Source organism: Hevea brasiliensis, chromosome 2, assembly GCF_030052815.1.
Source record: "Hevea brasiliensis isolate MT/VB/25A 57/8 chromosome 2, ASM3005281v1, whole genome shotgun sequence".
Taxonomy (NCBI): Eukaryota; Viridiplantae; Streptophyta; class Magnoliopsida; order Malpighiales; family Euphorbiaceae; genus Hevea; species Hevea brasiliensis.
The window spans coordinates 119252128-119265694 of record NC_079494.1 but is presented as its reverse complement, the minus strand read 5'-3'; the positions used below and the strand labels follow the sequence as shown (position 1 = coordinate 119265694).

Genomic DNA, 13567 nt, shown 5'->3' with positions numbered 1-13567 from the left:
AGAAACTAACGACAGAAAATCAGATTATAAATTATAATACCACCAAAGATTCGAGTTTTACTAATCACACCCTTTATTATTATTATTATTATTTTCTAAACAAGGACAATTTTGTCAGAGTCACACCCGTGACTCCATTGGAATAGCCATGACAAAAATCATGTGGTGCATGTGTCTCCCTTCAAAAAATTAAAAAAGTTAACCTATTGGACTTTGAAAAAATGTATTCCATAAAGTGACTCCACCATATGCACTCTGGTGTTGATGACGAACAATCCCAAAATTAACTCGTGTCACAATTCAAGTCTTTTCCTTTGCTTAGGCGTAATAATTCTAGGCCAAAAGCCTAATTGAGTCCCTCAATTGTAGAAGAAAATGAGCTTTAACCCTTCATTATTGTGCTTAATTAAATCTTTTATTTATACAAAATTACAACTTTATTTGATTATGTGAATCATGTCTGATTCTCATTAAAAACTTTCTCCTCCTAATTTTTCTCTCTCTCAATCAATCAATTTGCTTATTGTTTCCTTTCCCTTAAACCCACATCCATCCAAAAACTGAATCACGCAAGAATTCCTTGTATGCATGGCCTTCCAATGGTTGTTTTTTTCTTGATTTGGGGATGACTTCTCATCTCTGCCTTGGAATTTTACAAGCAATAATCTATCTCCATTTGCTTCTTCAAAAGCTTTCTTCTCGTCATTGACTCATTGGCACGCAGTATCAGATGGATCCGGTCTTTATTTATTTGCTTATTTTCTTAATATCACCTCATGCCCAACTCAAATCAAACACCCAACATTAAAGAAAATGATGCTCATCAAAATTTATGTGCACAATTAACCAGATTTAGTTTAGGATTACAGGGATTTTTTTTAATTAAACTTTAAGAGAAAGTGAGAATATCTGTAATATAAAATACGGGTCAATGTGTGTGATAATTCATATAAAGCTTTAATTATTTCAGTCATAATTATCAAATAGGCTTTTAAGTATTGGGACATATAGAAGGGCAGAGGTCTATATATATATAGGTTTGGTTAGATTCCCATGTGTGGCTGAACCCTTTTGAAGTTTCAATCACTTCATTGTTCCCCTTTTGTTATGAAAGTAGAAATAAGGACCAACCATTCGTTTGTGTTTCACTAATTTGACAACACAAAGCACAATCATTCCATTTCCATTTCTGATGGTTATATTCATTCAACTCTCCTTTATTTCATGAGAAATTTTATAATATCATCGTGATTACTTTCATGGCATTATAAATTAATTTAAAAAAAAATATAAATAATAGTAATTCGCATAACTCTAATTAACTTCGGCCCCACAAATGATTCCCATTATACGTTGTCGTTGAATTTGGCTATTTTTCTACACTTCCTTTCTTTCTGTCATTTGTCTTGAAGATTTAAAGCAAGAACCTGTTTATAATCTTTAATTTTGTACTCCATTGCTTATATAGATGTTTGACTATAGCTGGTTAACAGGCCATATATTAGAAGTTTCATAGCTGATGATCAGCAAAAGAAGCTTGTTCTCAACTTGCCAAATGGGATGTGCCCAACTGGCTGTCTAGATTTTGCAGTTAACATGGTCAATTTGGATAATGGGAATTTGATTTGTATCACTGCCAAAGGACATGATCTTAGAGAGACAGACACTATTCTATGCCCCATTTTCTCACCTTCAAGTATACAGAACCAGGGCTTAAATGCTACTCTCTCACATGCATAACTCATGGAGTGCTGTCTTTAGAGTTTAGATGGTAGGATGATCGAGAGATAAGTCTCTAGTTAAGTTCATTTCAGGGCTTGTATCATTGAGGGCATTGGACTTGCCATTTTAATTATTTCATTTAATGATCTTTTATCTTGTTTCTTGACGTGCTTCTGTTATTATTTTCACTGTTCATCTTCTTTATTATCATTCCATAAGCTTCCTGCGGGAAAGATGTAGATGAAACTCCCAGTAATTTAAGCAGAAGGTTACCTGCAAACTGTACTAAAATGGAAGATGTGATCAACATGCTGAAATGGGAACAACTTAATGTTGCTGAGAATATGCGAAGAGAACAATCATAATTGACAAAACAAAGGCTCAATTAACAGGCAAGTCCGAAACATAAAGTTGCATCATCTTACCAAAAAAAAATGCAGCACTCTATTTTATTTCGTGAGGTCCATGAAGTGTGCAGACTCAGTTCCTGATTCTAAACTCAAGAATTGAGTCAAAGAATTGTTGTTTAATCAAAGAATCTCTGTTTTAAGCAGATTTCTTTAGCTTATAAAATGAAAAAGATGAAACTAAATTGTGAGCAATATTGATATAAGCGTGTGGCTGCCACGCCAGGCCAACTTTTATAGGCGGAAGGAACCTTCATCTTGAGTGGCAGGAATTTGCTAATCTCCTGATAACCAGCCCAACATAGAGATCAACTTCCCAAAGCAAATTACAAAATCTCTTAGTTGATTGATTGAGCTTGAGCACATCAGTCAGAAATTATTAATCCGTGGCTTTATTTTTACCCACCTTTAAAAACTATACGACTGAATTCAGTTAAGGATTAAATGCAGATCATAAATGTACAGCATTTCAAAAATTATTAACAATAAAATTTACAGAGGAAAAAGAAGACAAGGAATGCAACACGCTCAAGCTTAAGTAACAGGAGAAAATCTATGTTAAGGGGTCAATAGTCAGCGCAAAAGCGCAATGGAAACTATAAATACCGTATAATCCCGTTGACCTTGGGTTGGTTCTAATATTGTACAATAGCCATTGGCTTTCGCAAAGAATAGCTAAAAACAGCTGGAACTTCTTTACAAACTAGTGCAGGACTCACAAGAGGAATAGCCCTCAAAACCTTAGTTAAGTGTCCAGTAAAGCATTTATCCTGAATCTTCCTCTGAAGTCTGAACCCACCAAATAAGCAAAAACAGAAAAAGCATTTCCATGCTACAAATTAAAACAGGCATTAACCACATTGATGGGCTACTCAACAGTGCTCCGTCTTCACTTCTGTAACTGCAGGCTCCTACAATTTCTCTTCGTCAAGCTTCTCATTAGCTTCCTTCTCAAACTTCCTGTTTCGACAGTGCTTAGAAATATGCCCCCTTTTCTCACAAAAGTGGCAGACCAAGGCCTTGTTATCTCTCTCTGTTTCTAGTCTCTTCCCATTCATTCTTGGCTTCTTCATATCTTTCATCCTTGGTCCTAGATTCTTAGCATGATTAAAGCATGCAGAATTGGAAGACTCCAGTTGCTTTTCTTGGTTGCGAGACTCTTCCTCCATCCTTACATGGTCCATCAACATCCGAAAAGGCAGATATTCCTCACACATTAACTTGATGCAGAAGCCTTTCCATGATGGGGGAAGCTTGGAAATAATGGCACTAACATGAAACTTCTCATCAAAAAACATTCCAGAAGCAACAATAGAATCTGCAATGTTATTAAGTTCTTGAACTTGGTCCAGAACTGGTCTTTCATCTACTATCTGAAATTCAATGTAATTTCTAACCTGAGATCTCTTCTTTCCAAACTCCTCATAAAGATAAACTAATTTTAGTTCTTCCCAAAGTTCTCTGGCACTCTTAGTCTTCTTTGAATATTGATAATAAAGAGCATCAGATAGAGAAGACAAGATGTTGTGGCGACACAGATGATCATCATTAAACCACTTCTTCTCAGCAGCTTTGGCTTGAGCAATTTCTTCAGCACTTGCTTCTGGTCTTATAGCAACAGTAGGGCATGGATCAGTGAGGACATATGCAATCTTCAATTTATTTAGGAACAATTCCATATGGGGTGCCCAGAACTGATAATTCTTCCCATCAAAACGATTGATGTCAAAAGGAATAAATTCACGAAGAGAAGATGCAATCACTGAATCAGTAACTTGGCCATTATGTTCATTAGGAGTAGAATTAGTCACTGATGTAGAGACCTGTTCATTATGCGGCATAGAAGCAGTTGCCAAATTAGAGGCTTCTCCATTAAGTCTGCGAGTAGAGGAAGTCGCCGTGTTAGAGATTTGCCTATTAAGTTCACAAGGAGTAGAAGCAATCACCAAATTAGAGGCTTCTCCACTAAGTACATGAGTAGAGGCAGTCACCATGTTAAAAACTTGTCTATTAAATTCACAAGGAGTAGAAGCAGTAACCAAATTAAAGATTTGCTCATTTAGTTCACAATGAGGATTGGATCTGCAGGACATAGAATAACTGTCTAAATATTTCATTCAGGTATATGCTTTCTAACGAAAATGTAATATTTGAGGAAAGTTGTCAATTGAGGACAGGCTATTCAATTACAATAAAAGAGTACTACTGCATCATCTTTAGTAAGCTCTATAGTTAAAGACAAATTCAAATCCTAATACGATTATGCAGTTTGCCTTCTTTACACAAAAAGTTTTGGTGCTTTATGTTCATAGATTTCAAAGATTCTAAATCACACATGATTTCAAATAATACAATGATACTCTCACCTTAAATTGGATGTCATCTTTATAATGGCTTCTTCTATTAAAGGGACACTCTTCCTAAAGGCTGACCATTGTTCAGGTGTCAAGCTAATTCCTGAAAGTACGGCAGTAGTAACAACAGCTTTCAGCAAAAGTGCTCAAAAGTCAAAATATTAAGAACAGAAAAGGCCTTTAAACAATCTGAAATCTACAGAGAATGAAGCATGCTCTGTACAATTGTTTGATTTTTTTTATTTATTTATAAAAGGGCCAAATTTATCACCTTTATTAGTAGGAACCTGTCTTCCATCTTTATGATAAAATTCCCTGATCCATACTGAAGATTTCCCTTTAAAGTCCTGAATCACCACGTTCCTTTTCTTCGATAGCTAAATCAAAATGAACAGTCTCTATAAAAACCAAAGATTACAAATACAAGGGGGAGGGGAAGAAAGGAAAGATAACTTAAGTTGTGTGACCATTCAGCTCTCGCACACCCACACAGTTGAAAATCCTGACATGAAGTCAAAAAATACAATTCTTTGTGATTTTCATTTTAATTATTTCCCTAAACTACATGTTATAAACCAACTCAGACCAGAGAAACTTTCCCACAAGTTGTTGGTGTGAAAAATCAGCCAAAGTAGATGAATCAAAGCAGAAAGATCATTATTCTTCCTTTTTTTGGTTTTTAAAAAAGTGGAACTATCAACTCAGCCAGGCAAAAGATGAAAATTCAAATCATACAAACTAATAGCAATTTCCAAACAATTATAAGCTAAGTTTCAACTCTTCAGTTCTATTTTATGTTGCCATAACAATTTCCAACCAACAAAATTAAAAGCCAACTGCTAGTAGCCTCTCCATATTGGTAAATTACCTAACAAAAAATCATTCTAATGGCTGACAAAAACAGAATAATTTATCAATAGATAACACAAAGAATAAGAGGGCACAAAAATAAGAAGATTAGGGTTTCTAACCTTACAAATAATGTGATTTCCCATGCCATCAAATTCCTTCTCATGCATTGCCTCCTGTCCTTCTCGCGCCATTTCTCGGGTTTTCACTTGAACTCCATCCATGGCATCAGCCTCTTTACCGTCCTCGGCACCTACCTCCATTGTAGAGAGCAAAAAGGATTCAACCAAGCCTCTGATGAATCTCTTGCAGTGGATATCAGATAGGTCGAAACCGAGTCTCTCCGAAGCCGCGACACGGACCTTGAACTCAGTCATCTCGTCCATGTCAGCTTTCTTTAGTATGTCGAATACTGCTTCCTGAATTTTCAGCTGAATTTCTGGCTCCATTGTCACGCAGAGGCCCAGAGCTAGGAGCTTGGTTCTGAGTTTTATTTTGTACCGAGTTAGGGATTCAATATTCGAGTACTCAACTCGCCTCGGCAGTCCACATGTAGCTCTGTTTTTCTTTTTTGCAAAATAATAATAATAATAATAAATTTAATAATTATTAAATTAAATATTTAAATTAAAATATATGTAAAATAAATTAAAATATATATAATTCTTTTTTTTTTGACAATAAAATATATATAATTCTTAAATTCTATAATCGTTGCTGCGGTATAAAACTAAAATGGCCCATTGGGCATCTTAAATTTTTTGACTCCAATGTTCAGCGATTGCGATGTGAGCTACCATAGCTTCTTTCCCTCTCTTGGTTGGGAAGTCATGCAAATGCTGTTTTACAGGTAGGAGACATGATAGGCAAGAATAATGCGTAGCATACCTAATCAGTAACCAATAACCTGCCATTTATGATATAACCCTATAATATGCTATGGATGGTGAGCTATAATTTCTTATCACACAAACTAGATGTCTCACTTAAAATATTACAAAATATATAAGATAATCTATACGTTTAAAGATTGTGGATAATCATAACTGGCTGTTTGAAGCGTTTTGGATGTTGAAGCTTAAATACTTACTTATTTACTATATATAACTCTAAAGGCAATGACCTTTCTTTAGATGACCTTATGAGATAGCTGAATAAATCGGGATCTTTGATGGATTTCTTTGCCTTCTCTTCAATCCTTCTATGTGTAGTGCTTATTGCTAACCTCCTTCAATGGCGAAAGCCAAACTCCAAAAGGCTTCCTCCAGGCCCGCCAAGATGGCCAGTATTCGGTAACCTTCTTCAATTGGGCCAATTACCTCATAGGGACTTGGCATCTTTGTGTGATGAATATGGGCCACTCGTATACCTCCGCCTTGGCAGCGTTGATGCTATCACCACCAATGATCCTGAAATCATACGCGAAATACTCCTTCGCCAGGATGAAGTCTTTGCTTCCCGGCCACGGACTCTTGCCGCTGACCATCTAGCGTATGGGTGTGGAGATGTAGCGTTAGCCCCATTAGGCCCAAATTGGAAGCGAATGAGGAGAATTTGTATGGAACAACTACTAACAACCAAGAGGCTCGATTCTTTCGCCAAACACCGTGCCGAGGAAGCCCAGCATTTAGTGCGAGATGTTTGGGCACAGGCCCAGACTGGAAAGTCAGTGAACTTGAGAGAAATGCTGGGTGCATTTTCTATGAACAATGTGACTCGAATGTTGCTAGGGAAGCAATACTTCGGAGCTGAATCAGCAGGTCCCCAAGAGGCCATGGAGTTCATGCATGTAACCCATGAGTTATTTAGGCTTTTAGGTGTAATATATTTGGGTGATTATTTGCCATTTTGGAGGTGGATTGACCCTTATGGGTGTGAGAACCAAATGAGGGAAGTGGAGAAAAGAGTGGATAATTTTCACTCCAAGATTATTGAAGAACATAGAAGGGCAAGGCAGGCGAAGCAGGGAGAGGAAGTTGGAGAAGGAGAAATGGATTTCGTTGATGTTTTATTATCATTGCCAGGCAAAGATGGCAAGGAGCACATGGATGATGTAGAGATCAAAGCTCTGATTCAGGTAATCTTTATATTTAATTTCCAGAATTTGCATTTTTGTGTTTTAAGTTCTGATCTAAATTGGAAGCTCGCTAATTCTCCATGTCCCTTGGCCTGTAACACATTATTATTAGGATATGATAGCCGCTGCAACAGATACTTCAGCTGTAACTAACGAATGGGCCATGGCAGAGGTGATCAAGCATCCACATGTCCTCAATAAGATACAAGAGGAGCTTGATTATGCTGTTGGCCCTGATAGGATGGTGACAGAATCTGATTTGCCCCATCTCAACTACCTACGTTGTGTTGTACGTGAAACGTTCCGTATGCATCCAGCTGGGCCCTTTCTAATCCCACATCAGTCCCTACGTGCCACCACAATCAATGGCTATCATATCCCCGCTAAGACTCGTGTCTTCATTAATGCTCATGGACTAGGCCGAAACACCAATGTATGGGCTGATGTGGAGGAGTTTAGGCCCGAAAGGCATTGGCTGGAAGATGGAAGTCGAGTGGAGATAAGCCATGGAGCTGACTTCAAGATATTGCCATTCAGCGCCGGAAAAAGGAAGTGTCCTGGTGCCCCGCTTGGGGTTACTTTGGTGCTCATGGCTTTGGCTCGGCTCTTTCACGCCTTTGATTGGGCTCCCCCAAAGGGGCTAAGGCACGAGGATATTGATACCACTGAGGTTTATGGCATGACAATGCCCAAAGCCAAGCCCTTATTGGCATTGGCCAGGCCACGTTTGGCAGATCATATGTATCAATGATCAAATTTTAAATTTTCAATCTACCCAAAAAAAATTTTTAATTTTCACTTTTGAGGGTTCTTTTTATAAAATTTTCCCTTACATATATAGGAAATAAGAACACTTGAATAGCAAATGTATTACTTAAATCACATATAATTTTTCAATATTATTATATTAAACTCAATATATTCAAATCTCTTCTTTCTCTTATTCAGTAGAGAAAGTTTTTTTTTTTTTTTTTTTTTTTTTCTTCGTTTTAAGGTTCAGCCCTTACTCATTATCACTCAGTTAGTCCCCTTTGCTTCTTTAAGTTGGGGGATTGTTGGGTTGTATATATGGATTTTGGTTAATTCTTCAGCTTCTAGACGATAAAGTGAAAAATTTTTTAGACTGTTTATGTTAATTTTTTCTTGTTTTACTTGTTAGTTGTGTTTGTGTAGGTACATGACAAAACATGTCTTTCGACTATGATGGCGTGAGGAGGTATTGTCAAGATAAGGCTAGCATCCCATTGGATTTTTTCGGTCCCTTAAGGCACAAATAGGTTGTCGATGGTCCTATAACCTTTTTCTCCCATTGAGTTTATATTGCTTGAGAGATCCTTTTTTCCTTGGCCTAAGATACTACTTAACTCCTAGATCCTTAATGAGCTGAGTGAAGTCAAATGGTTAAGGCTCTCCTTAATTTTTAGTTGGGTGTGTAAGTCATGAATGATGACAAAAGTGGAGATATTTGCTATTCCTTCATCAATATGGGGTTTATTCTTGTTGATGGCTAACCTTTGTTAAGAATTCTACTCATGTATTGGACCTCAAGCCTTTTTTAAGCAATGAAAATCCTATCTTAAAAAATAAAAAAACTCATTTTCTTAATTTAGCCTAAAATAGTTAAAAATGTATCTACTCATATTAAAGTTGAGTTTTACAAGAGCAAGGTACAAATTTCACTGCAAGTTCAGTTACAGAAAAATTATTATTATTTTTTTAGAAAAGGGAAAGCCTCGATGAATAAAGGAAGGGAAGCAATACGGACGTGCCGAGCTGTGTCGAACGACGTCGTAGTACGGTTAGGACAAGATTGAAGTAAATTACTGCCTTCAGCCCTTTTGGGCAGTTTTGGTAGAGGCTCCACCTCTCCGATGCATCAAAATTCTTAAATTTTTCGTCGACAAGAACAACTTGCAAATATAACGCCAACCTCAGAATTGGTGTCTCCAATCCATTCTTCGAAGGTGCCTGAAAACTAGACTCTCCTTGCACAGCTTTACTTGTGCGCTAAGTGTTCCTTTTGCAGTCATTTTGTTGTTTGCTTGTTAATCACTTAGTGATCATCACATGTTTGCTAAAATGCCTAAACAACACGCTTCTGCATCATATTTGACTTGCTCCTTCATCTGCTTTTGTTTGGGTGCCATTTTGCAAAGGTCTTACTTGGGATCAGAACAAGATAATGATTATGTCATATCCACTGAAGGTGTTTCGTTTTTATTTTTTTACAAATTTTAAACTGATATGACCTTAGAAATGATTTTTGTTTTTTTAAATATGTTTTCCCATTTCCCTGGAAGCCATAGGACGCATATTGGATTCCGTTCGTCATGTTTCTTCGGCGAGCTGCAGCAGCATTGCCTCACTCAAGAAGGTTTCTTGCTGCTAAAAATACTCACGATCTTGCAAGTGCCGTCCTGGAGCTGAATAAGGTAATATACCGTTATAGTCTTGAGTTGTAAACTGCAGCTTTATTAAACTCTGTGCAGATTGAGTGCAGCGTGTCTTGTCAATGTATGGTATGGTTTTATTGTTAACATGATATGGGTAATAAATTTTCTTGTTTGGTTGGAAGGTATAATATGATAAAATAAATATGAAGATTACTAAAAGATCCTTTACTAAAATGACGTAACGAAGTGATAAAGAAGAGTTTCTAAAGATAAAAGAATAGTATATAATTAGAATGTTATAAATTGCGTAGAGATAAAATGGGAATATAACTATCTTAATCTACCAAATTTGTGGTTTGAAAAGTTATGCTAAAATGATGGTTAAGAATCATCACCCTACCATACATTATAAAACCATGATCCAAATAGGGGGCTAATAAAAACAGAAGTTGGTCAATTGCTTTTTATTGGCATCATTACAAACCACCGCCAACCATCTCCTTCTCTCAACACCACAACCCCCCCCACCCCAAACCAAAAACACACAGACATATTTGCTTTGTTACTCATAATATGCAAGTAGAGCCATCTTAGAATAGAAATAATTTTAGTTTAATCCTATAAGAATTCACATAATTTCCCTCTTATTTGTTCTGAAGGGAAGTCACTGAAATCATTTTGCAGTCTTTTTTTTTTTTTAATGGGTTTCCTCTAACGCTTGATCTAGGAAATGGAATCTGTCTTTGGTGAACTTCCTTCTGATGGACTTGATGGTTCTATCAATAATGATTTTATGCCACGAGAACCACAGTTCACTCCTCATGGACTTGCTAGTTCTACAAGTAATGACTATTTGGCGCAGGATCTAGAATCCCAATCTGTATCTCAGAACATGAATCAAAATGCACCTAGGTTGACTCATGTTGGTAGTACAGGAGAAGCACAAATGGTGGATGTGTCTCCCAAAGAAGCTAGTAAGAGAACCGCCATTGCTAGTTGCAAGGTAATTCTGGGCAAGAAAGTGTTTGATATGGTTTTAGCCAACCAAATGTCAAAAGGAGATGTTCTTACTGTTGCCAAAATAGCTGGCATAAATGGAGCAAAGCACACAAGCAGCCTCATCCCACTTTGTCACAATATCACCCTATCTCATGTTCGTGTAGATCTAATATTGAATCCAGACGATTACAGTGTTGAGATTGAAGGAGAAGCTGCATCTACTGGGACAACAGGTGTTGAAATGGAGGCACTGACAGCTGTAACCACAGCTGGCCTGACAGTGTATGATATGTGCAAGGCTGCTTCCAAAAGAATCCAGATAACAAAAGTACAGCTTGAGTCTAAAACTGGTGGGAAGAGTGGGGACTGGAATCGAAACACGACCATACCAATGTATATGTCAATGAAAAATGAGAAAATGCGAAAAAAGAACATAAACCTACGGAGGTTTATCCTCTTAACTCTAAGACATGTTGAGAGACTGAATTTACCTGAAGGTATGGTAATAGAGAGAGTAGCATCGTGCTTTAATTGTCGATCAATTGTTGTTGGTACTGAGAGACAAGCAGAAGGTGAACTCTGCTTTCATGTAGGGATTTCAACAACGGATGCCATGGCGCATACTGCAAAAGAAATACTTAAATCTAAATTTATGGAATTTGAGGAATCTCAGTTTTTTCTCAAGTTTCATAAGGGATGGGCAAAGGTTTGCGAAAGTATAACAGAGCAAGACAAACGTCCAAGTGTTTGGGGGCAGTATACCTTGGAAGAAATATTGGAGCTAGGTCGAGCTAGTAGGACTCATACGAGGATCCAGATAGTCAAGAGCAGCAGTTGTTGAAGCAGCATATGTGGAACGTGTGTGATCGAGTGATACAGGAAGGACTGAAGCAGCAATGAAATAATGATATATTGAGAGAAGAATATAATACAATTGTTGCCGAATTATATGAGATAAGTGCATTATATCTGCATCAAAGACTGCAAGTACTGTATTTATCTTTTGTCATGATGTTTAATGGTTGAATGAAGTCTTTATCATTAAAATTACTGCAAGCTTTCATAGCAAATTTTAAAATTTACAGTTTTTTGCACTGTATGTGTATCTTAAACTGATCTGAACATGCCAAGGACAATGTAACAACCAAAATTTTAAAATTATAAATAAAATGAAAAGTAAATATTATGTTATTAATATTATAGGATTTATTTGAATTGATTTTAAAATAAAGGAAGATAATAATAATAAAAAATTTAATAATAAATAATTTAATTAAAGTTAATTTATTAAATAAAAATAAAATAATTAAATTTTCCTAGATTATATTTATTTTTATCATCACTAGAGTTTTATTAAACTTTAACATAATAAAATAATTTTGGACTTAATTGTAAATCTTTAAAAGTTGAGTGACTAGCTATGTAATTAAAAAAATTTAAAAAAAAAGACCCAAAAAAATTAAAACGCAGCAACAGCCCCTCCCTCCCATCTCTCTCTCTCTCTTCCTCCCGTCTCTCTCCCTCTCCCTCTCCGTTCACTGCGTCTTAGGCCGACGGTCGGCAAAGGTTCGGCGAGCTTCCAGTGGTCCCTAGCGGCATCGGCAACCCCCTGGACAGCGAACGGCGGCGAGAGGAGGCCCCAACGCGCGTGGCAGCTGCGTCCTTTCAGGCACGATTCCGGCAGTTCCCGGTGGCGTTCCGGCCAGTTGAGGGTGGCGCTCGACTCCTTAGACCACGAACTCCCCATCCCGACCGACGGTGCTCTGTACCATAGAGGTTTCCGGCGAGTTTCGAAGAGAGAGAAAGAGGATAGAGAAAATTTGGGAAGCGGCTTTCAGGCCATTTTCTCGGCGATCCAACTGTCAGATCAAAAATTCGAGACCACCGATGAACTCAGGACGGCGAAATCTTCGAGATAGGACTGGTCCTGCTCCGATCAGACATCGTTTGAAAAAGGCGATAATCGGACGGTCCAGATCGCTTGGTTAGATTTTCGCACTTTTTCAATTCTAAAAAATTTAAAAATAATTTTATGATAATTATTAACACAATTTAGACTTAATTTAGGTGCAATCGGATCGAGGATAGTTCACCGGCATCGGGACCGCATTTTCAGTCAGATCCGGTAGCCCGTCTCAGAACGTGGTCGATACTATAGTTTATCCTAACATTTTCAGACGTTTTTTACGCATTCCAAGTGTCAGATTTGGCATAGGTAAACCCGAACTCTATATTACTCAATTTTTGTCTTGTACTGGGTTAGAATAAAATTCATAAAATATTCGTGGATGATCAGAAAATTTTGATTCCTTTTGCAATAGCCTTATATTATTACTAAGGACCGCATAGCAAAATTTTAAAATTTCTAGAGCTTGTTTGAGTGGATATTTACAAAATGTCAATTATAGGGACTAAAACGTAATTTTTAAGATTATGAGTATTGGCTGGTTTGGAGGGTTCAGGATGGGCCATATAATGATGATGAGATATTGATTAAGTTTAGAAGTGTTATTTGAACCATTTTCGCAGGTTAGGTAAGTCCCAGGTGTAGGGAAAACTCTGTCGGATTTCCGGCATGAATTAGGTTGTCTGTTATCTTTTTAGAGTTTTATTTTGATTTAGTACTAATAAATTTATAATTTAATTATTTACGTGATCGATGTCAGCTATTTTCCTCCATCCAACAGTCACAATAGTTCTCGGTGTACTGTGAGTAAAATATTAATTTTAATTATAATTTCGATATCTATGTAGTTAAACACTAGG

The 13567-nt window shown here is 37.0% G+C and overlaps 3 protein-coding genes across 6 annotated transcripts; 2 read left to right on the top strand and 1 right to left on the bottom strand.

Moving 5' to 3' along the window:
- Positions 1-2663: 2663 nt before the first annotated feature.
- Positions 2664-5884, bottom strand: LOC110653492 (uncharacterized). Of its 2 annotated transcripts, none has more exons than XM_058140927.1 (4): positions 5455-5884; positions 4755-4860; positions 4496-4586; positions 2664-4043 (listed from the first exon to the last, which is right to left on the bottom strand). In XM_058140927.1, exons 1-4 carry the CDS (start codon positions 5779-5781, stop codon positions 3041-3043), a joined length of 1527 nt encoding a protein of 508 aa, XP_057996910.1. In that variant the 5' UTR covers positions 5782-5884; the 3' UTR covers positions 2664-3040. The 2 variants fall into 2 exon arrangements, with proteins under 2 accessions (XP_057996910.1, XP_057996913.1); XM_058140930.1 differs by having other exon boundaries at positions 2664-4007; positions 5455-5882.
- A 495-nt stretch (positions 5885-6379) lies between these two features.
- Positions 6380-8352, top strand: LOC110653613 (cytochrome P450 703A2). The gene is made up of 2 exons (XM_021809328.2): positions 6380-7409; positions 7522-8352. The coding sequence occupies exons 1-2, from the start codon at positions 6504-6506 to the stop codon at positions 8158-8160; spliced, it is 1545 nt and encodes a 514-aa protein (XP_021665020.2). The 5' UTR covers positions 6380-6503; the 3' UTR covers positions 8161-8352.
- A 111-nt stretch (positions 8353-8463) lies between these two features.
- On the top strand, positions 8464-11895 carry LOC110653475 (cyclic pyranopterin monophosphate synthase, mitochondrial). Of its 3 annotated transcripts, none has more exons than XM_021809142.2 (3): positions 8464-9373; positions 9716-9841; positions 10530-11895. In XM_021809142.2, exons 2-3 carry the CDS (start codon positions 9740-9742, stop codon positions 11640-11642), a joined length of 1215 nt encoding a protein of 404 aa, XP_021664834.2. In that variant the 5' UTR covers positions 8464-9373; positions 9716-9739; the 3' UTR covers positions 11643-11895. The 3 variants fall into 3 exon arrangements, with proteins under 3 accessions (XP_021664834.2, XP_021664843.2, XP_021664827.2); XM_021809151.2 differs by having other exon boundaries at positions 9710-9841; XM_021809135.2 differs by having other exon boundaries at positions 9566-9841.
- The last annotated feature ends 1672 nt before the right edge of the window (positions 11896-13567 follow it).

Coding starts and splice junctions, on each gene's coding strand:
- LOC110653492 (XM_058140927.1), bottom strand. CDS start 5,781: ATGGAGCCAGAAATTCAGCTGAAAATTCAGGAAGCAGTATTCGACATA. Junction 4,861..5,454: donor GAAATCACATTATTTGTAAG/GTTAGAAACCCT, acceptor ATTTTGATTTAG/CTATCGAAGAAAAGGAACGT. Junction 4,587..4,754: donor ACAGGTTCCTACTAATAAAG/GTGATAAATTTG, acceptor CCGTACTTTCAG/GAATTAGCTTGACACCTGAA.
- LOC110653613 (XM_021809328.2), top strand. CDS start 6,504: ATGGATTTCTTTGCCTTCTCTTCAATCCTTCTATGTGTAGTGCTTATT. Junction 7,410..7,521: donor AGATCAAAGCTCTGATTCAG/GTAATCTTTATA, acceptor CATTATTATTAG/GATATGATAGCCGCTGCAAC.
- LOC110653475 (XM_021809142.2), top strand. CDS start 9,740: ATGTTTCTTCGGCGAGCTGCAGCAGCATTGCCTCACTCAAGAAGGTTT. Junction 9,842..10,529: donor CCGTCCTGGAGCTGAATAAG/GTAATATACCGT, acceptor CGCTTGATCTAG/GAAATGGAATCTGTCTTTGG.